Genomic DNA, 23,199 nt, shown 5'->3' with positions numbered 1-23,199 from the left:
CACCTCATCCTCTCTCGTCCCCTTCTCCTCCTGTCTTCAATCTTTCCCACAAGGGTCTTTTCCAACAAGTTGGCTCTTCACACCAGGTGGCCAAAGTATTGGTGCTTCAGCATCTGACCTTCCAATGAATATTCAGGGTTGATTTCCTTTAGGAGGGACTGGTTTGATCTCTTTGCAGTCCAAGGGACTCTCAAGAGTCTTCTCCAACACCACAGTTTGAAAACATCAGATTCCAGGGTACTTCCTCTTAACTTCCAGGCTACAGTGCCTGCATCAAGTGAGTGCTGTGAAGCCCACTGGACCCCAGGCCTCTCCAGGGCACCACAATGGTTCTGTTGAGCCGGGAGTCAGCCCCTAAGTCTGTGGTCTTTGCAAAGCTCCTGGGTTGTTTTCTCATAGCTGGGCCTCAGGCTGCCCCTTACTAGAATGTGGAGAATGGAGCTTCCTGCTGGCCCAGGGTTCTCCTAAACATTCAATAAAGCACTGCTGGGAAAGTGCTTTATTACCAGGGAAGTACCCAGGGAACTGTTAGGGTTTGCTTTTTTTCGCCTCCACCCATCCTGAGAAAGGGTGTTCTTCCTTCCATTTAACAGGTGGGAAGACTGAGACTCAGAAAAGCAAAATGCTTTTTCCAAGGTGATAGGGAGAGCCAGCCTCTGGCATCGCTTTCAATCTTCGACCGCTGAGCGGGAGGGGTCGGGGGTGGAGGCAAAACACCCCTAGAGGGCCATGGGGAGGGGTTCCGGGACAGCTAGCTGTTCGCGGAGGGGCGGGGCGCGCTTGGAGGTGACAGGCGGTGGGGGCGGGGCTCGGGGGGGAGGGATGGTGCAATCCCCGGCCTGAGGGCATCAGGCGGTGGCTGATTAACTCAGGTTTACATCACCCGGGCCGGAGCTGGAGCCCTGCTCTCCGCGCTCCCGAGACACTCGCAGCGGAAGCGGCGGCGGCTCCGCACACGTCCGGCTGCTAGGGACCGAGGCCAGAGCCGCACCCGGAGCCGAGCTCGGCGGCGGCGGAGCAGCACGGGCCACCGAGGGGTGCCAGGCGACCCTGAGCTCTCTCTGCGCCAGGACCCTGCCGCGTGCTAGGGCAAGGTACTCGGTGGGGGCGGGAGGGGCGGGCAGGCGGGGCGGCTGAAGTTGCCGCGAGTGACACACACACACACAGACACACACAACTTTTAAGGAAGCCCGCCGTCCAGGGAGCGACGCTGGCTGAGTGTTCCCGCTGGGTCCAGGTGACGCGGCTCCGCAGGGCGCGGGGTCGCCAAGTGTGGCCGATCTGGCTGCAGGACGGTAGATCCCCTCGGGGCGGGGAGGCGTGTCCCGGGGAGGAGGGTGTGCGCGGTCAGAGTCTGTCTGAGTGTGGGGCGGGCAGGAGAGGTGTGTGGTTGGGTGCGGGGAGGTCTGTGGGGTCCCTGGGTGTCGGGTGGTCCCGAGTACCTGTGAGAGTGTTCGTGAGGATTTCCCGGAGTCCGCGTGGGCCGGTGGGTTCCGGGTGGGGCCGTGTGTCCGAGGACCATGCGGAGGCCTGGGCACTGGGCGGCAGGTACTGGCCGTGCCGGGACGCACTGGGGTGCCTGTGGGCGGGGCTGGTGCTGGGTCAAGGGCGTCCTGGACGCTGTGCGAGCGCACAGATGTGCCGGGTCTGATGACCACCGGTTCGCCAGCTGTAGGATGCGCGCGTATTCTGTTTCTGCCAATGGTGTGTGGTATGCCTGTTGATTCTGGGGTGTGCGGGCAAGGCCGCTTATCTCAGCGCCAGGGCCCAGCCTCCTTCCCTTTGCCGGTCCCCTCCCAGTCCTCTAGCAGCCCCTCGGTTTCCGCTCAACCTTCTGCTGGGGGTCGCGGGCGGGGACCTAGCGGTACTCCTGCCGCCGCGCCGCTTCCGCTCCCAAGGGAGGAGCCCAGCTGCTGAGGGTGTGGCGAGTCCGCCCACTGCCTTCTCGGTGGGAACTTGGGGTGGGGGTGGGGGGTACAGACTGAGCGTGTGGCCTTGTTGGTATCCGTCCTACAGTCGTGAGTATAGTTGGGAGAGCTCTCGGTGCGTGTGCTTGCACCCTTGCCGGTGGAGGGCCAGCTGTGTGTCCCGTGGCGGGCCGGTTTGGACGAATGTGCCTGGGAGGGGCGCGTGTACACCTGTCTGCCCTGGGTTATGTGACTATGTGTGTTTGGTGTGACCCACCCTATTCCCCTGAGAGGGTCAGGGACCAGCAAGAGGTAGAAACTAGGGGCTGCCTGCATCCTACTGCAGAGATTCTAATCTTGCCTTGTGGCCTGCAAATTCCTATATTCATCTATAAACTCAGTTACCCCATCTGTCCAGTGGAGCTCATCCCGAGCAGGACCAGACCCTGAGCCCTAGATAAGGCCACAGCAGCCTGGGGTACAGATGTAGCCATGGGAGAGTCACTCCAGGGAGTCTCGCTTTGCAGGACACAAAACATCTACACACCTAGGGATCATCTTGCTTTACTCTTGGAAGAACCAGTGCAGTAAAGAGTGTTATCCTAGCCTCATCCCTGAGGAAGTTTCTGAGACTCCCAAAGGTAGCACTTCAGCATCTTCAGCTGTGAATAATAATAGTAATGAGACAATGGTAGTGACCATTTCCTGAATTAACAGTGCCTGGCAGTGACAAGTGGAGAAGGCAATGGCACCCCACTCCAGTACTCTTGCCTGGAAGATCCCGTGGACGGAGGTCCCTGGTAGGCTGCAGTTCATGGGGTCACTAAGAGTCGGACACGACTGAGCGGCTCCACTTTCACTTTCACCCTGCAACAGGGCCATGTTAATTTATTTGTATTTTCATTTCATCATCACAAAATCTTACGGGCTTTGCATCCTGTTTCCACTTTACAGATGAGGCACAGAAAGTCTGAAAAACTTGCCTAGGGCTATCCAGCCAGGAAGGGTCAGAGACAGGATGAGATCCAGGGAATATCTGATGACAGCCACCCCCTACTGCATTCTCACCAAAACGGGATTATGCCTTTTCATTCAAGATGGTGGCTCCCTCCCTCCCAAGGCAGCCCATGCATTTGGGAGCAGCAAGACTGGAGAGGTGGGCATCAGCCTGAGAACTGTCTCTGAGTGATGTTCCCTCTAATCCTACCTGGGACTGTTGGGAAGGTCTTCACTTGGCTGCAGTCCACTGTCCTTAACACCTCATACCTGAGCTCCTTGTTCCTCCCCTGGAGCCTGGATGGGTGGGCAGATGGGTCCTGGAGAGAACCTTTCTGCCCTAACGTGCCATTGCCCTCTCCTCTTCGCACCACACTGGCACACAGTGACATAGCTGTGTGGGGGCGGGGTGGGGGGAGGTGCTTCCTGTGCAGCTGAGTAACTGGATCCTGGGGCTTCCAGCCACCTTGCCTCCCTGCCTCATTCTCACCTGATGGTAAAACTGAGCTGGCTGGTGGACTAACTCCACACGTAGATCCTGTGATTCTGGTAGCTCTTTGGCCACCGGTTGATTGCAGACGAAGTTCACATTTGAGAAAAGAAATAAACTCCATCTGTTTTGAAGTACCCAAGCACTAAATAAATGTAGAATCTTTATTTTAAAATACTGAAATTGAACATTCCCTTGCCTCCCTACTAAATTCCTTCCACTCCTGGAGTCTCCCAGAAGGCCAGAAGCTGCTGTGGCCAATTTAGCCTGGGTTCTTCTAGACCTTTTCCTGTGCATTTACACACCTGTGTATACAAATAGGGCTTCTCTGATGGCTCAGATGGTAAAGAACCTGCGTGCAATGCAGGAAACCCACATTCAACCCTGGGTTAGGAAGATCCGCTGGAGAAGGGAACGGCTATCCACTCCAGTATTATTGCCTGGAGAATTCCATGGACTCAGGAGCCTGGAGGGCTATAGTCCATGGGGTCAAAGAGAGTCAGACACGACTGAGCTACTAACACTTTCACACATATCATATTACACACTTGTGGGGTTTTTAAACAAATGAGATCATTTCATGTATTTCAGAGCTAGCTCTGTTCACTTGACAATACATTTAGTCATTCCAGAAACATCCATTCATATGTACATTCAGTATATACATCATTCATGCATCATCCTTCATCATCCATTCTCCTCCTCTCCCTCCTCCCATTCCTCCCTCCCTTTCAGAGGTAATAACTGCCTGTGCTACAGCACTCAACAGAGACAGTACAAAGTCTTTCTTTCTCTTCTCACCAATCATCAAGTCCATCTCTCCTCTGTACTTTTTTTTTTTCACTTAACAGTTCACTCTGGAGATTTTTCCAATTAGCACATAAAGGATTTCCTCAGTCTCTTAAATGGCTACAACTATTTTACGTATGGTGAAATATAATGTATTTAACCAGTCCTAACAATGGATGTTTAATTGATTCTATCATATGGGCTGTAGGAATAACTTTGTACTAGCACCATTGCATCAGTATATAGAGAGTTCTTGAGCATTTTTTAGAGCTGTATAGTATTCCACTATGTGGCTGTATCATGATGGCTTGACCAACCTCCAACTGCTCGACCTGTGGGAGAGTGTCCTACTTTTTGCTGTTAGACACAAGACACTGATGAGCAGCCTTTCATGTATTTAATTTTTTTGGTGAGCATTTTATTTGGAAGATAAATTCTCAAAAGTGGGACACCGAGTCAAGGGTATATGCTTTTGTTTATTTAATGCACACTGCCAAGTCACCCTTCATAAAGGCTGTGCCAGTGTAACCTCCCACCAGCAGAGGAAGAGAGGAGCTGCCGAGTAGCCTGACTTCAGTGCCTTTCTCCCCTTCTTTCTAGATGCGAACAAGCCCTCTGGCTGTTCCAGCAAATGCCCCCTCCAGAAAGAAGCAGTTGGAGCTGGATGATGACCTAGACACTGAGTGTCCCAGCCGGAAACAAGCTCGAAGTGGGCCCCAGCCCAGGCTACCCTTGTGCCCGCTGACCCTGAACCCATCACCAGCTCCTGTTCATGCTCCCAATGTGACCACTCCCTCCAGGCTTGGACCCTATGTTCTCCTGGAGCCCGAGGAGGGGAGCCGGACCTATCGCGCCTTGCACTGCCCCACAGGCACGGAGTACATCTGCAAGGTACATGTCCCAGAGGCCATCTCCATGAGCATCACGGGGGCTGGGAAAAGGCTTTGGCTCCAAAGAGTTGCCAGGGCTGAGGGCCCCTTATATTAATTTAGTTTGTGTTTACTGGGGAAGCACGCAGTGAATACCCAGCTCTCTGGGGAAGCAGCCAGTGAATACCCAGGCCAAGCTGAAACCAGAAAACCCGGTAAACCAGATGGCCCCAGCCCTGGGGGAATACAGAGCTTAGGCTGTATAGTGTGATAAATGTTGTTGGGGTGAGGCTTAGGGGCCAGAAGTGCAAAGAGAAACCTCTAGTATATTAGAAAGCAGAGTCAGAAAAGGCTGAGGAGGAGTCAGCCAAGGAGAAGTGGGATAAAGGGGGTTGCAGGAAGGGGAAATAGCTGTCAGAGGCCAAGAGGAGTGAACATGGCACTTCAGAGCATGAAAAGGGCTTCATTATGGCTAGAGCGGGAAAGGGATGCAGACAGGGCTGACAGACGAGAGCTGGCAGCCGCGGATTATGAAAGCATTACGAAGAAGCCCCGGAGGCTGTGGGCAGCCACTGAAGGTATTTGCACCAGGGAAGGATGAGATATGGTAGACATTAGAACTCCTGGGACCCTGGAGGTCATTGGGCCTACTCGTGACCATTTTATAGATGGAAAAACTGAGGTCAAGAGAGAAGGGCCATGTATAAAGCCACATGGCATCAGACGTGGATCCTAGGGCAAGATCTAGGGTTCCTGACAGAAATCAGGGTTCTTGACAGAATTCAGGCAATAGGCAGAGCCTTGTGACCCCTACAGGACACTGCCAGGTCTCAGCCCACAAGGACAGAGATGAGAAAGCATTTGTTGCTGTTGTTTTAGTTGCTAAGTCATGTCCGATTCTTTTGCAACCCCATGGACTGTATAGCCTGCCAGTCTCCTCTGTCCATGGGATTTCCCAGGAAAGAATACTGGAGTGGGTTGCCATTTCCTTCTCCAGGGTATCTTCTCAACCCAGGGATCAAACCTGCATTTCCTGCACTGGCAGGCAGATTCTTTACCACTGAGCAACCAGGGAAGGCCCTGAGAAAGCATAATCGTAGGTATTTACTGTGCACGAGGTACCCTACTGATCGTGCAGTCTGCATCCTCTCTAATATTCACACAGTCTACGAGGTAGTTACTATTATAGGGCCCATTCTACAGAGAGAGGACAGGTTCTGAGGCTCAGAAAGCTGTGGTTACTCGAAAGTGAAAGTGTTAGTCAGTCAGTTGTGTCTGACTTTTTTCGACCTCTTGGACTCTAACTCACCAGGCTCCTCTGTCCATGGAATTCTCCAGGCAAGAATACTGGAGCGGGTAGCCACTCCCTCCTACAGGGGATCTTCCCAACCCAGGGATCAAACCTAGGTCTCCTGCATTGCAGGCAGGTTCTTTACTGTCTGAGCCACCAAGGAAGCCCGGGGGTTACTTGCCACCTCACAAAGCCAGGAGGTGTCAGAGCTGAAATTGGGCCAAGGCAGGTTCAACCCAGAGCCTTGGACCTCATGCTAGGACAGGTGGTTCAGATACAAGCAGGGCAGGTTTGCTCTGGCGGGCAGAGGTAAGGAGGATAGGGGAGACCCAGGTACACAGGGAGGGGTGGAAGGGAGCTGGGACTCCTTGGGAAGGCACAGAGAGGCAGGGGGACTGACGCCTCCATCCAGTTGGCCGGGGGATGAGGGGAAGAAGCAGCAGTGGCTCCTGTTCCTGCTCATGGGGGTGCAGTGGGCGGGGCCACATCTGGACATCAGACACCAGCTTACCTGGGCTCTGGCCGCTTGATGCAGGTTCCGAGGTCTACCCCAGGTGTTCTAGGGAACCCATGAACTCTGGGTCCCCTTCCTGTACCATCACAGGTTTTTTCTGGTCCATACTGAAAGGAATGACCATGGCAAGCTGAAGTCAGAAGCTTTCACATGACCCCAGATATTCAGGAACATTTAGGGCAATCTACTGGGAGTGCCTGTCCCTACACCCAGCGTGAACTGTGGGAGCTGACCTTCTGTTTCCACATTGCCTAGGCTTTTCTGGTCGGCATGTAGAAAGATCAACATCCTGTCTTTCTAGGCTATTGCCTTATTCATTAATTCAACAAACCCTCAGTGAGCACTTGTATACTCCGTGCATCATGCAATATGCACCACATATGGCTAAAAAGTGGGCCAAGCTGTGCCACCACAGTTCATGCTGCAGGTGAATGAGTAACATATGCATCAGGTGATCTTAACTGCTATGGAGAAAAACTAGGAGCTAGGAGAAAGGGGAGAGGGAAGGGGAGAAGGTGCAGGTGATCTTAGGTGGGAAGTCCACCTTGGAGGAAGTGACTTGAATAGTGTCTTGAACTGGGGGAGCCAGCCCTGTGGGTATCTAGTGGAGAATGCTCAGGTAGCAGGAAAAGCAAGTGTAAAGGCTCAGAGGCAGGGATGCGCTTGCCCTGATTTTCAAAAAAGTCTCCGTCTGTGAATTGTCTACTCAAAGCCACCCCAATTGCTTTAAGACATGTACTTACATCTTTTCATGGATTAAATGTGTATATGCTTTATTTATTTTTATTGGCTATATGTCCTAGACAAAATGACAAGCAAAGGGTTTAAAGGCAGATAAACCAAAGTGCGTAGACTGCTCTGCCAGTGATGAGCCATGTGGCTTCCAAGTCACCATCCTCTGAACATCCTTTCAGGACTATGGAATGGCTTCCATCTACTGTCCATAAGCCCCTAGCATCTTTCCCCACAACCTCACCACGCTCATCACAGGCCCCACCTTCCTTCGCATTCCAGCCACACTGAGCTTTGGCTGGGTTTCTGGAGCAGCTCAGTTTCTTTCCTACTTCAGGGCCTTGGCACTGCCTGTGCCTCCCACCTGGAAAGCTTACTCCTTGGGCATCTCAGTCACTCAGGTCACTTCCCCAGAGTCCCTTCTGGACTATACTTTCTAAAATAGGTGTCTCCTGCCAAAATCTTCTTGATTCCAGCATTCCTTTGCAATGCTCATCAGAATTTGTAAGTGTTTCGTTTTTTGGCCTGTTTAACTGTCTCATGTATTGGACTGTGGGCACCAGGAGGGCAGGGACCGTGGCTGTCAGTCAAGTTATAGTCCCAGTGGCAGGCACAGGTGGGCATTCAATGCCTGCTTGTGGGATGAAGGAAAGGGTGGGTGGGAAGTGAATGCTAGAGAATGGTAGCCACGATGGATGATGAGGACATAACGTTACTTCTGTATCGTCTACTCTTCCAGATTCCTCTTGTTTTAGTTACTTCTGTTCTGGTTACCTGATATCTTTTTGAATTATCTCAAGTTTAAGAGCACATGAGCTTGTAGCTAAGAGCACAGATGATGGAGAACAGGGATTTAAATCCCAGCTCTGCTCCTTGCTGGTCATGCAGCCCTCAGCTTGGTCAGTATTGAGTGACATGCAGTGGAAGCGCTGGGCACAAGGCCCAGCCCACAGTAGTGCCTAAGGGATGGGCTGTGACCTGCTGCAAGGCCGGCCCCTGCTGCCTGCCCCCTGGAGTCCCCACCCATGCTCACACCACGCTCTGCCCACAGGTGTACCCGGCCTGCGAGAGCCTGGCGGTGCTGGAGCCCTATCGGAGGCTGCCCCATCACGGCCACGTGGCCCGGCCGGCGGAGGTCCTGGCCGGCACGCAGCACCTCTACGCCTTCTTCCCGCGGCCGCACGGGGACATGCACAGCCTGGTGCGCCGCCGGCGTCGCCTCCCTGAGCCCGAGGCCGCCGCGCTCTTCCGCCAGATGGCCGCCGCCCTGGCGCACTGCCACCAGCACGGGCTGGTCCTCCGCGACCTCAAGCTACGGCGCTTCGTCTTCACCGACCGGGAGAGGTGAGTGTGGCGGCCGAGGAGGCCCCTCAGTTTGGCCTTGACTGATGTTCTGGTCACACTTAGATTGAGGTGATGCATTTTTTGGCAAGAATACCACAGAAGCCATGGGGCCCTCTCAGCCGGTTCTATCAGGAGATTCAGGCTGTTGAGAGGAACTACTGTGATGTTAACCTTGGTCTTTGGTTCCAGTGGCTTCTGCCAAGTTGTCTATTGGAAGGCTCCTAATTTACCCTTTGTGTACCTTGGGTAATTCTTTGTCATTGCTATTAAAAACCTTGAGGGTTTTTAAGGCTTTATGTGTGAATATCCTGTTTCTGCTCACACTTTTGCCCACTAATTTCACCTGCCATCCATTCTATAGCAGTTACGCTTATGATATTTGCCTAAGGGTGGTTTTCTTTTCTTTTTAAAAATTTTACTATTTATCTGGCTGCACCGAGTCTTAGTTGCAACATGTGTGATCTAGTTCCCTGATCAGGGATTGAACTCTGGGCCCCCTGCATTGGGAGCGTGGAGTCTTAGCCACTAGACAACCAGGGAAGTCCGTGAAGGTGATTTTTCCTTTTAAAGATGGTATTTCCTTTTACATTTTATACTAAAATGACCATGCTTTGAGTAACAATTAGAATGTAAGTTTTATAATGATTTTTAAGCTAATATGCAGCTTTTCAAATAATTTCAAGCTTAAGGTGAGTACAACACCCCCAGACCTCCCAGAAGTGAGAAAAGTGCTTTCTTCCCTTTTCAAGGCAAAAGTTTGAGAAGCACCATCAGTAAATGATAGATAATGGAATCATCCTGGGGCCAAATTCTGGCTCTACTTCTTTAACCTGCAGTTTTGCCTTGAGCAATAGCTTCATCTGCCTGAGCCTTGACTTCTTTATCTGTAAAATGGGCCAATAATGCTGTCATCTCTGCTCACCCTCAGTGCAGTGATTGACAGGACTGGTCAGCATTTTCAGACCAGCACCCAGGAAGTAGTGCCACAGGAATAAGATTAGTAGCGATGGCAATGCTATGCTTACTATTAAAGTAATCTAGAGCACTCTGTGGGAGTTATTTAAAGCAGAAGTTGCTAAGGTTGGTCCACACACACTTTTTTTTTCTTTGCATCCCATACCTGTTCATTTGTGGGGTTTTTTGTTTTGTTTTTTTTTTGCTTGTTTCCTTTTCTTTCTTTCTTTCTTTATTTTTAGTTGAAGGATAATTACAGTGGTGTTGGTTTCTGCCATACATCAATATGGGTCATGTTTGTTTGTGTTTTTAATTGAAATTGGTTGCCAACTTTTTAAAACCTGTTTTTTTTTCCTTTAAAATATGATTTCTGGGTTCTTTTGTGGAAAAGGGGTTCCATGGAGGCACCCTGGGAACCATATGAGCAGCTTATAGCACTGGCTCTGGGCAGGAGAGAGCCAAGGTTCAGTCTCAGTCCTGCTCCTTTGGCTGCAAAATGGCATCGTCCTCACAGGCTGTATGAGGGTGAAATGAGGTGTGATAGATACAACCTTAGCTCAGGGTGAGGTACGCTGTGGACACTCCCAAATATTAACTGTAGGTTTGTGCTGAGACGGTTAGCACAGTCCCCACTTCCTGTTTCTCATTCTGTTTCCTGCCTAGACCCCAAGTTTGCATCTGGCTTCAGAGAGTTTTAATGCCCTCAGCCCCTCAGCACAGCCCCACTTCCCCAGCCCCCAAGTCAAGGTTCAGGCAAGTGAAGCCATCGCTCAAGGCCAAATTGCAAGTTAACAGGTAGAAACTGAATTTGACCCCAGAGACATTTGGAAAAATGTGTTCCTCTCAGAGTCCTAGTTCAGATTTAATTGCTGTGTGACCTTGAGAAATGAATAAACCTCTCTGAGCCTAGACTTCCTCATCTGTAAAATGAGATCAGCCAACCAGCCTCACAGGACTGACTCATGTCTGACAAATGCCAGCTGGTACTGGGGAAATGTGTGCCACTCAGGTGGAAATGTGGGGTGGTAGAAGGAGGGGTGTCCCACTAGCTGACTCCCTGTCTCTCTGCCCGTGTAGGACGAAACTGGTGCTGGAGAACCTGGAAGATGCCTGTGTGCTGACTGGGCCTGACGACTCCCTGTGGGACAAGCACGCATGCCCAGCCTATGTAGGCCCCGAGATCCTCAGTTCCCGGGCATCCTACTCAGGCAAGGCGGCAGATGTCTGGAGCCTGGGTGTGGCACTCTTTACCATGCTGGCTGGCCGCTACCCCTTCCAGGACTCAGAGCCTGCCCTGCTCTTTGGCAAGATCCGCCGTGGCGCCTTTGCCCTGCCTGAGGGCCTCTCGGCCCCCGCCCGCTGCCTGGTCCGCTGTCTCCTCCGAAGGGAGCCAACTGAGCGGCTCACGGCCTCGGGTATCCTGCTGCACCCTTGGCTGCGGGAGAATGCCATCCCTGCAGCCCCACCTCGGTCCCGCCACTGTGAGGCTGACCAGGTGGTCCCCGAAGGGCCGGGGCTGGAGGAAGCAGAGGAGGAGGGAGAAAGAGAGATGGGTCTCTATGGCTGATGTCACCTAACTGGACTCTCAGCTGCAGACAGCGGGTTGAGTCTGGGGTATCTCTAAGCTCTCTTCTGCCTCTTTGAGCTGAGCCAAACCTTAAGTGCCTTCTGGGAGGGAGAGAGAAGGAGGTGTGTGCAGAGCATGCTGGACACACACACCTGTGCAGATGAGCTCGTGCCCCACCGAGTCCTCCTCAGGAGCTCCCTGTGCAAAGCCCTGTTCTGGATACTGGGAACACAGCAGTGAATGACAGAGACAAAGTCCTGCTCAGAGCTGACAATACTTTCCATGCCCATGAATCAGTGTCTACACTGAGCACCCACAGTGCAGGGGTTGGCATCCACTCGTGCTGATGCCCAGGCACCTCTGACGTGGGACAGACCCTGTCACAAACAACCCAGCTGCTTTTGTATCTCATGCCTTTTCAGAGGAATGGAAGCATCCCTGTGCCAAAGGCTCCAGGCCTCTCCCCTGTGATTCAGGACCCTAGAGCCCAGACCAGGCTGGGAATTGTCCTCCCAGCAGCTCTGTCCTCTTGGCCAAGGGCTTCTCCATCCAGACTTGAGTGAAGGATTTGGGCTGGAGGATCAGGAATGCAAACCGTGAGGCTGGTCCTCATCTTACTGAAAGAGTAATTTGGAGTGAGGGTCCAGGCCTGTCCACCTCTGTGGACCAAGCACCAAGATCAGGCAAGTTCTGTCCCCTGGCCTCCTGGAAAGTCTCAGGTTCAGGACTCTACTTTAACACTATGGGTTTATATGCCATGAGTATGTATTTTTTATCTTGTGCCTCATAAAGGAATTATGAAATGCTGTCATCTCTCTTGGATATTTCATCCATCTTCTCCTCCCCATCTCTTATGAGTTTTCCGTGCATCTGAAACCAGCTTCAGGGTGAAAGGTCAGAGGCCTTGTGTGTCAATCTCAGCTGAGTGGTTTGTGAGAATAGAAGACCCAGTGGGTCTTCTCTCATTCACTCTGTTCTTTCTGGATGTTCTGATGTCTCAGGGTACTGTTTGACTGCAAGTCACTGAAATCTTGAGTCAAAGTGGAAAGAGAGAAGGAGACGAATCAGGAAGTCGACAGGCAGGGAGGGGATGGGCTTCAGAGCTCATTTATTCATCTGGTATAGTCGGTAAATAATCTGCCTGCAATATAGGAGAACTGAGTTTGATCCCTGGGTCAAGAAGATTCCCTGGAGAAGGAAATGGCAACCTACTCCAGTACTCTTGCCTGGAAAATCCCATGGAAAGAGGAGCCTGGTGGGCTACAGTCCCTGGGGTCACAAGAGTCGGATACAACTTGATGACTAAACCACCACGGGGCTGTTAGAAAGGAGCCTGGCTCCCTATGTTCATTCTATCTTGGCTCTGTTGTCCCAGGTAACTGCTGGCACAATGGCTACAACCATCTGTGGGGTCACCTAAGACAGACCCAAGACCAGAGGAAGGGGGAGGGTGGTACCTGAGAACTCTACTCTGGAGTCAGGCTGCCTGGAATTCAATCCTGGCTCCAACACTCACTAGCTGTTTGACCCTTGACAAGTTTCTTAACTACTCTATACTGCAGAGACTTCATCTGTAAAATGAGAGATAATAGTACCTAACCCAAGAAAGCTGAATGCGTTATTTTATTTAAAGCACTTAGAATTAACAGTGCCTGGCAATGGCAAGTGGAGAAGGCAATGGCAAGTGGAGAAGGCAATGCACCCCACTCCAGTACTCTTGCCTGGAAAATCCCATGGATGGAGGTGCCTGGTAGACTGCAGTCCATGGGGTCGCGAAGAGTCGCACACGACTGAGTGGCTTCACTTTTACTTTCCACTTTCACGCATTGGAGAAGGAAATGGCAACCCACTCCAGTGTTCTTGCCTGGAGAATCCCGGGGATGGGGGAGCCTGGTGGGCTGCCATCTCTGGGATCGCACGGAGTCAGACATGACTGAAGCGACTTAGCAGCAGCAGCAGCAGCAGCAGCAGGCATAACAGGTCCTCAATCAGAGTTAGGTGTTTCTCTCTATAGCTTTTCCATTGAATGAGGAAAGCTTTCCCGGGAGTATTCTGAACAGACTTGCCCACATTCCTCATTGGCCATACCTGGGCCATGTGCCCTCTCCTGACCAATCACCAGCAAGGGAAATGCAGTTATGCTAATGATCGTGTCAATTCTCCAGCAATTTCCCTGAGGCTCATGCTACATGGTGGGGGAAAGATGCTTGCACAAAACCAAATTCTGAGAGGGAGGAGGGATGGGAAAAAGTGCAGAGGAAGAGAACTGTGGAAGCTCCCTCAATAGCTTGCTAACCGCAGACAGGTGAGGGAGGCTATCCTAGATTGCCCAGCCATCAGTTGACCCTCCAACTGACTGAAAATGCAGAGTTCAGTTAGGTTGACCCAGACCAGAAAATTTCCCCAACTGACCCACAGGATCATGGGCTAAATAAAATGAGGATTGTTTTAAGCCATTGAGTTTTAGTGTTTTGTTACACAGCAAATGCTGATATAGACAGGGACAAGTCAGCCTCCTCTCTGTGCACCCAGCATCACCCAGAAGAGGGCCCAGCTGTATCTAGGGTCTCATGGAGCTGCCTCCAACCTTCACCCTTCCATCCAGCCTCCAAAAGACCCTGCCCCAGCTGATGGCTGGGCAATCTAGGATAGCCTCCCTCACCTGTCTGCAGTTAGCAAGCTGTGCCCAAGTAGCAAGGGCAAGAGGGGACAGTTCATATAAAATGGGGGCTGCAAGTGGCAGGTCTTCATCTATATTACACAGAGACTCATCACCATCTCACAACAACCCTATGAAGCAAATGCTTTTGTCACGTCACTGACAAGAAAAATGAGGTTCAGTGAGAGCAGAAGATTCATCCAAAACCACACAACAGAGAAAAACTCACCTGGTTTTTGCCTTGAAGCAGGAGATTTTGCCAAGTCCACTCTGAGGCAGCTGTATGAGAACTATCACATAAAAGTGTAAATCCTCTCTCACCAAGCAATGCACATAGCCACACCCCTGGCTGCAACTAGTAGGGACTTTCATGTTCTGTTTGTATTCTTTGGATGATCACTGTGTAAGAGATTTACAATATCAAAGGTAATGCATATGTGTTACTGGGAGGGAGGAACTGTTAGACATTTAATTGGGGATTTTCTCTGCAACTGGGAGCTAAACACAAAAGATCACACCGTGACCTGCCCAATTATTCATTCAACTAGCAATTCAACAACTATTCCTAATGCCAGTTGTAAGGTAGGCCCCAGAGAGATGGATGCAACATGGTCATGCCCTCATGGACTTCAGTCCAACAGAGAAGACAGATGTTAAACAGGTAACCGCACAAATGAAGAAATTAATTCTATCTGTGGTATGTTCTTTGAGGCAAAGACAGGCATCACCACTGTATCCCGTGCTCCCATACGTGCCCTGTCTTCCCTTTCAGCCAACGGGACAAGTTCTGACCAATAATGTCTGTGTAGGTGACATAAGGGTGGTCACTTCTGGGCTGAATCAATTGAGAGCTGGTAGGCCTCCATACCAGTCTTTCCCTTCCACCTTAGGCCTCATGTTCCCTTAGCTATAAGATAGAGGAGATCCAACCAGTCTATCCTAAAGGAAATCAGTCCTGAATATTCACTGAAAGGACTGAAGCTGAAACTCCAATACTTTGGCCACCTGATGCAAAGAACTGACGCATTTGAAAAGACCCTGATGCTGGGAAAGATTGAAGGCGGGAGGAGAAGGGGACAACAGCGGATGAGATGGTTGGATGGCATCACCGACTCAATGGACATGAGTTTGAGTAAACTCCGGGAGTTGGCGATGGACAGAGAGGGCTGGCGTGCTGCAGTCCATGTGGTTGCAGAAAGTTGGACACGACTGAATGACTGAACTGAACTGAACCAAGAGGAGGACTACCAGATTCACACTGGATTTTACTGAGCAAGAAACGAAGCTTCCTGTGTTAAGTCTACAATTTGGAGTTTGCCTGTTGGGCACTTAGTGTTAATTACCAAGAATAAGAAAAACTTGCTACAAGAGAAGGAAGGAGAATTCTCTTTCCCCGTAACTAGGCTGTATCAGTCTTTGCTGCTTTACAACTCCCTAAACGTCATGGTTTGTGATTGTCTGGGTCAACAATCAATGTGATGCTGGTCACTCCTGCAATTGCAAACAGTGGACAGCTCCATGGGGCAGCTCAGCCTCACTCACTTGTTTCCAGGGAGCCTCAGCTGGGGAGGATCACTTCTGCTCCATGTGATCTCAGTGCCGGCTCCTTCATGTTGTGGTTTTGGGGTTTCAAAAAGCAACAAGGGGACTTCACTGGTGGTCCAGTTGTTAAGCATCTGACTGCCAATGCAGGGGACACGGGTTCAATCCCTGGACTGGGAAGGTCCTACATGCCCAGGGGCAACTAAGCCCCTGTGCCACAACTGCTAAGCCTGCTCTCTAGAGCCCTCGAGCTGCAACTACTGAAGTCTGTGTGCCTAGAGTCTGTGCTCTGCAATGGGAGAAGCCACTGTAATGAGAAGCCCCTGCACCACAAAGGGTAGCTTCCTCTCTGCAAAAAAAATAGCCCCCCCGCTCGCCACAGTTAGAGAAAGCCCACGTGTAGCAATAAAGACCCAGCACAGCCAAAGATAAATAAATACATAAATAATAATAATAATAAAAACAATTTCCCTAGGTGATGCTGTTGAGCATCCAAGTTGGAGAACCTCTGTGTTTGGAGAAAGCCTGCCTCCTCGGGGACTCAGAGAACTCATGTTAGCTCCTCTCTGTGTCTGTTTGTAAAATTGGTATAACCTGGGCATAAATTCTACCTGCCTGTGATGCTAGGATGGGCTCACAGATGTGGGGAGCTTTACTGGGTCAAAATCTGAACCACCACCTCAGTTGTGCCAGCTTCCCGTGGAAAGAGGCATAGGCCTATTCCGTCCTTGCTCCCTCTCCACTCACCCTGTTTTGTGGTTCTTCACAGCACTTAGCACCACCTGGCAGGACATTCTCCTCTGTTTGTCTGTGTAGGTTTCATAAGTCTAAGTATCTGCTTTGCTTATAATTGTCTCCCTGACTCCAATAACAGTGCCTGGCACACAGAGCCGCCCAATAAATGTTTGTGAGTGTGCAGATCCTACATGCCCAGAGCAGAGCCAGGACACTTATTAGGCATGGTTAATGTTTACTGGGCACATATGACATGCCAAGCATGGTTCTAAGTGCTTTATGTGCCTTATCTCATTTGATACGTGATAGCCAGATGGCCCTCAGTGATCCGTAGCACCTGGTATCCATGGGTTTGTATAATTCCCTCCTACCCCAAGCTGGGGTGACAGTAACTAATAGGAAACTAAAAATAAAGAGCATGACTTTAAGGATAGACCATATATTATGGCTTCTTCCTTGCTCTTCTGGATCATCTATTCTAGGAAAAGCCAAATGCCACGTTGCTAGGACACTCAAGTAGCCTATGGAGAGATGCATGTGACAAGGAACTTATGCATTCTACAATAACCAGCACCAACCAAGTCTGTGAGTGGGCTTTACTCCTCCAGCTTCAGTCAGGCTTTCAGATAACTGAAGCCCCAGCCAACATCTTAACTATACCTCCTGAGAGACCTTGCACTCAAACTACCTAAGAAGCTGCTCCTGAAATTCTAACGATAGGAGCTCTGTGAGATCTTCACATTTATTATTGGCGAAGGCAAGAGACCAGAGTTTGATCCTTGATTCAGTAAGATTCCCCTGGAGAAGGGCGTGGCAACCCACTCCAGTTTTCTTGCCTGGAGAATTCATGGACAGAGGAACCTGGCGGGCTACAGTTCATGGGGTCACAAAGAGTTGGACACGACTGAGCAACTAATACACACATAGGACTGAACCCAGGCTTGCGTGATCACAGAGTCTACCCAGTGAGGTGAAGGATGTCCAAACTGAATGCCAACTCTTCCCGTGAAGGAACAAGGCTACAACCAGAACACTGAAAAAAATGCATCTGCCTCCAGTACAAATGTGTTCTGGCTGAGAGGAACGTGAACCTAGGAAACCAGCAGGCTCAGAAGAGAAAAGCCAACAGGAGTGAAAACCAGCAGAAACAGACACTCAGAGTTCATATAGCAATACTATCAGATACATATGATAAAAGAGAAATATTTAATGCACTTAAATCTATAACAAGCTTGAAACTATTTCTAAAGTATAAGAAGTTATATCAAGTAATGTAATGATGAAAACCTAAATGGATTTGAACTTCTAAAATGAAAAATACAGTAACCAAAATAAAACATTCAACAGATGGGTTAAACCACAGATTAGATGTGGCTACGAGGGAACTAGTGAGATAGAAAGCAGACATCAATCACAGATTTAAGAGAGTCCATATGTTTTTACACACAGACACATCATAGTGAAAATGCACAATACCAAAGACAGAGATTTTAAAAGCAGTCAGAGGGAAAAGAAAAAAACCGAGATTACTTTCAAAAGAACAGCAGTACAACGTGGATGAACCTCAAGAACATTATGCTAAATGGAAGAAATCAATCACAAAGAACCATATATTGTAAGATTAAATTTATATAAAGTGTCCAAAATAGGAAAATTTATAGAAACCCAAAGTAAACTAGCGCTGGGGGGTAAGAGAGTAGGAGACAGAGAGTGTCTGCTAATGGATACAGGGTTTCTTTGGGGTAAAAATGTTCTAAAATGAGATGGAGATAGTTGCACAACTCTGTACTAAAAGCCATTAAATTGTACACTTTAAATGGGTGGATCTTATATAATTTATTTATTGGTAAAGCTATTTAAAGAAGGAACAGCAGTTAGACTGACAGGTGATGATGTCTCAACACCAACCATGGAAGTTGGAAGACAACAGAATGCTATCTTCAAGGTGCCCAGCTAGAATTCCATATCCAGGAAAAATGTCTACCAAGAGTGAGGAAGCCCAAGGGCTTCCATGGTGGTTCAGTGGTAGAGAGTCAGCCTGCCAATGCAGGAGACATTGCTTCAATCCCTGATATGGGAAGATCTCACATGCCAAGGAGCAACTAAGCCCGTGGCTCACAACGGTTGAGTCTGTGCTCTAGAGCATGGGAACCACAGCTACTGAGTCTTTGCACTGCAACTCCTGAAGCACCCTAGAGTCGGTGCTCCATGACAAGAGAAGCCGCTGCAGTGAGAAGCCCGTGCAGCTCAACTAAAGAGTTAGCCCCACTCACTGCAAACAGAGAAAGCCCGCATGGCAATGGAAACCCAGCATAGCCAATGAATAAATAAATAAAATTTTTTTTAAAAAAGAGTGAGGTCTAAATAAAGATTTTTCAAACAAAAACCAAGAAAGTTTGTCACCAGAAGACTAACCCCACAGGGAATTATAAAACAGCAGTTCTCAAACTTGTCTTTTCATTAGGCTCACCAGAGAACATTAAAAACTCCTGATGTTTGGGCCTACCCCAGACATTCTGATATCAGTTGATCTGAGTATTAATCTGGGCATAACATTTTTAAAAGTTCCCCAAATGATTCAAAAGTATACCTCAGGCTGAGAACCTCTGTGTTTTGGGATCTATTTCAGGAAAAAAGAAAGTGATCCCAGAAGAAAGTCTGAGATTCCTTCATTCATTTAACATAATCTGTGGGGACCTATCAGGTGCTGGGAACTGTGACTAGACACCAGGAACACAGCAATGAGCAAACAGACAAAGGTCCCTACCCTCTGAAAGAAGGAAACAGACAAAAACAAAAACAAGATAAAGAAGTAAAATATGCTATTAGATAGTAATATATGCTTTAGGAAAAAGTGAAGCCAGGAAGGAAAGATAAAATGTTGGATGTATGTGCATGTGTGTGAAATTTCAGATAGAGTGGACAGGAAAAGGCTTTTGGTAAACGATATAAAGACTTTTGGCTAAAGACATAAAGGGCAAGAACAAGCCATGAAGATATCTGGGCTATGGGAAGTGCAAAGGCCATGAGATGGAAGGGTGTCTGCCTTGTTCCAGGATCTGGAGGCCAGCGGGTGGACTGAGCCAAGGGGAGAGTAGTCAGAGAAGGAGCCACAGCACTCTGTAGGACCTTTGTTTTTACTTTGAGAAAGATGAAGCCTATGGGGAGTGTTCTGAGAGGTGGCATGGCTTGATTCTAATAGGGCCTCCGGCATCTGGGTGAAAGTGGACCTTAGTGACTGAAAGGGGATGCAAAGAGCCTACTCAAGAGGCTGGAGCATGGTGCTGGAGGAAAAAGGATGGAGGTGGATTGGGATGTTGGGTGGAGGAGGTGAGAGGTGACAGATTCTGGATCTATTCTGCAAGCTGATCCCATAGGATCTGCCAATCTACAGGATGAGGGGCGGGAGAAATGTTCAAGGGTGGGAAGACAGGAGGATGTGAAGAGCTTCCAGCCTGTGTACCGCAAAAGTAAACTTCATTCAGTTCAGTTCAGTCACTCAGTTGTGTCTGACTCTTTACGACTCCATGAATCGCAGCACGCCAGGCCTCCCTGTCCATCACCAACTCCCGGAGTTTGCCCAAACTCATGTCTATTGAGTCGGTGATGCCATCCTGCCATCTCATCCTCTGTCATCCCCTTCTCCTCCTGCTCTCAATCCCTCCCAGCATCAGAGTCTTTTCCAATGAATCAACTCCTCGCATGAGGTGGCCAAAGTATTGGAGTTTCAGCTTCAGCATCAGTCCTTCCAATGAACACCCAGGACTGGTCTCCTTTAGGATGGACTGGTTGGATCTCCTTGCAGTCTAAGGGACTCTCAAGAGTCTTCTCCAGCACCACAGTTCAAAAGCATCAATTCTTCAGTGCTCTGCCTTCTTCACAGTCCAACTCTCACATCCATACATGACCACTGGAAAAACCATAGCCTTGACTAGACAGACCTTTGTTGGCAAAGTAATATCTCTGCTTTTCAATATGCTATCTAGGTTGGTCATAACTTTTCTTCCAAGGAGTAAGCATCTTTTAATTTCATGGCTGCAATCACCATCAGCAGTGATTTTGGACCCCCCCAAAATAGTCTGACACTGTTTCCACTGTTTCCCCATCTATTTCCCATGAAGTGATGGGACCAGATGCCATGATCTTTGTTTTCTGAATGTTGAGCTTTAAGCCAACTTTTTCACTCTCCTCTTTCACTTTCATCAAGAGGCTTTTGAGTTCCTCTTCACTTTCTGCCATAAGGGTGGTGTCATCTGCATATCGGAGGTTATTGATATTTCTCCCGGCAATCTTGATTCCAGCTTGTGCTTCTTCCAGCCCAGCATTTCTCATGATGTACTCTGCATATAAGTTAAATAAGCAGGGTGACAATATACAGCCTTGACATACTCCTTTTCCTATTTGCAACCAGTCTGTTGTTCCATGTCCAGTTCTAACTGTTGCTTCCTGACCTGCATACAGATTTCTCAAGAGGCAGGTCTTGTGGTCTGGTATTCCCATCTCTTTCAGAATTTTCCAGTTTATTGTGATCCACACAGTCAAAGGCTTTGGCATAGTCAATAAAGCAGAAATAGATGTTTTTCTGGAACTCTCTTGCTTTTTCGATGATCCAGCAGATGTTGGCAATTTGAGCTCTGGTTCCTCTGCCTTTTCTAAAACCAGCTTGAACATCTGGAAGTTCACGGTTCACATATTGCTGAAGTCTGGCTTGGAGAATTTTGAGCATTACTTTACTAGCATGTGCTGCTGCTGCTGCTGCTAAGTCGCTTCAGTCGTGTCCGACTCTGTGAGACCCCAGAGATGGCAGCCCACCAGACTCCCCTGTCCCTGGGATTCTCCAGGCAAGAACACTGGAGTGGGTTGCCATTTCCTTCTCCAATGCATGAAAGTGAAGTCGCTCAGTCGTGTCCGACTCTTAGCGACCCAATAGACTGCAGCCTACCAGGCTCCTCCATTAATGGGATTTTCCAGGCAAGAGTACTGGAGTTGGTGAGATGAGTACAATTGTGCAGTAGTTTTATTGCAGGAATGGGGACCCCTTCCAGGGCCCGGACCTGGGCTCTTGTCTAACACTTGGAAATGAATTGTCCGAGGAGACATATGTGTGATGAAGCAAGAGACTTTATTGGGAAAGGGCACGCGGGTGGAGAGCAGTAGGGTAAGGGAACCCTGGAGAACTGCTCTGCCACGTGGCTTGCAGTCTCAGGTTTTATGGTGATGGGCTTAGTTTCTGGGTTGTCTTTGGCCAATCATTCTAATTCAGAGTCTTTCCTGGTGGCACATGCATCGCCCAGCCAAGATGGATGCTAGTGAGAGGGATTCTGGGAAGTGGACAGACACGCGGTGTCTCCTTTTGACCTTTCCTGAACTCTTCCAGTTGGTGGTGGCTTACTAGTTCCATATTCCTTACCAGGATCTCCTGTCATAAAACAACTCGTGTGAATGGTTACTAAAGGGCCTGGCCAGGGTGGGTGGGCGGTTTCAGTCAGTGTGCTTCCCCTAAAAGTGTGAGCATTCTTTGGCATTGCCTTTCTTCGGGATTGGAATGAAAACTGACATTTTCCAGTCCTGTGGCCACTGCTGAGTTTTCCAAATTTGCTGGCATACTGAGTGCAGCACTTTCACAGCATCATCTTTCAGGATTTGAAATAGCTCGACTGGAATTCCATCACCTCCACTAGCTTTGTTCGTAGTGGTGCTTTCTAAGGCCCACTTGACTTCACATTCCAGGATGTCTGGCTCTAGGTGAGTGATCACACCATCGTGATTATCCAGGTCGTGAAGCTCTTTTTTGTACAGTTCTTCTGTGTATTCTTGCCACCTCTTCTTAATATCTTCTGCTTCTGTTAGGTCCATACCATTTCTGTCCTTTATTTGCCCATCTTTGCATGGTATGTTCCCTTGGTATCTAGAATTTTCTTGAAGAGATCTCTAGTCTTTCCCATTCTGTTGTTTTCCATTTCTTTGCATTGATTGCTGAAGAAGGCTTTCTTATCTCTCCTTGCTATTCGTTGGAACTCTGCATTCAAATAGGATTATTTTTCCTTTTTTCCTTTGCTTTTCGCTTCTCTTCTTTTCATAGCTATTTGTAAGGCCTCCTCAGACAGCCATTTTGCTTTTTTGCATTTCTTTTCCAGGGGATGGTCTTGATCCTTTTCTCCTGAACAATGTCAAGAACCTCTGTCTATAGTTCATCAGGTACACTATCAGATCTAGTCCCCTAAATCTATTTCACACTTACACTGTATAATCATAAGGGATTTGATTTAGGTCATACCTGAATGGTCTAGTGGTTTTCCGTACTTTCTTCAATTTAAGTTTGAATTTGGCAATAAGGAGTTCATGATCTGAGCCACAGTCAGTTCCGGGTCTTGTTTTTGCTGACTGTATAGAGCTTCTCCTGAAAGAGATGGGAATACTAGAGCACCTGACCTGCCTCTTGAGAAACCTATATGCAGGTCAGGAAGCAACAGTTAGAACTGGACATGGAACAACAGACTGGTTGCAAATAGGAAAAGGAGTATGTCAAGGCCGTATATTGTCACCCTGCTTATTTAACTTATATGCAGAGTACACCATGAGAAATGCTGGGCTGGAAGAAGCACAAGCTGAAATCAAGATTGCCAGGAGAAATATCAATAACCTCCGATATGCAGATGACACCACCCTTATGGCAGAAAGTGAAGAGGAACTCAAAAGCCTCTTGATGAAAGTGAAAGAGGAGAGTGAAAAAGTTGGCTTAAAGCTCAACATTCAGAAAACAAAGATCATGGCATCCAGTCCCATCACTTCATGGGAAATAGATGGGGA

The 23,199-nt window shown here is 49.0% G+C and overlaps 1 protein-coding gene across 1 annotated transcript; it reads left to right on the top strand.

Annotated features, from left to right (window-relative positions):
• The first annotated feature begins 964 nt into the window (after positions 1 to 964).
• TRIB3 (tribbles pseudokinase 3) lies at positions 965 to 12,230 on the top strand. The gene is made up of 4 exons (XM_052651131.1): positions 965 to 1,094; positions 4,783 to 5,073; positions 8,640 to 8,932; positions 10,964 to 12,230. The coding sequence occupies exons 2-4, from the start codon at positions 4,783 to 4,785 to the stop codon at positions 11,451 to 11,453; spliced, it is 1,074 nt and encodes a 357-aa protein (XP_052507091.1). The 5' UTR covers positions 965 to 1,094; the 3' UTR covers positions 11,454 to 12,230.
• Positions 12,231 to 23,199: the final 10,969 nt, after the last annotated feature.

This window comes from Budorcas taxicolor, chromosome 13 (genome assembly GCF_023091745.1).
Source record: "Budorcas taxicolor isolate Tak-1 chromosome 13, Takin1.1, whole genome shotgun sequence".
NCBI classification, from domain to species: domain Eukaryota; kingdom Metazoa; phylum Chordata; class Mammalia; order Artiodactyla; family Bovidae; genus Budorcas; species Budorcas taxicolor.
The sequence above is the reverse complement of the archived record's forward strand: the minus strand, read 5'-3'. Positions and strand labels throughout refer to the sequence as shown.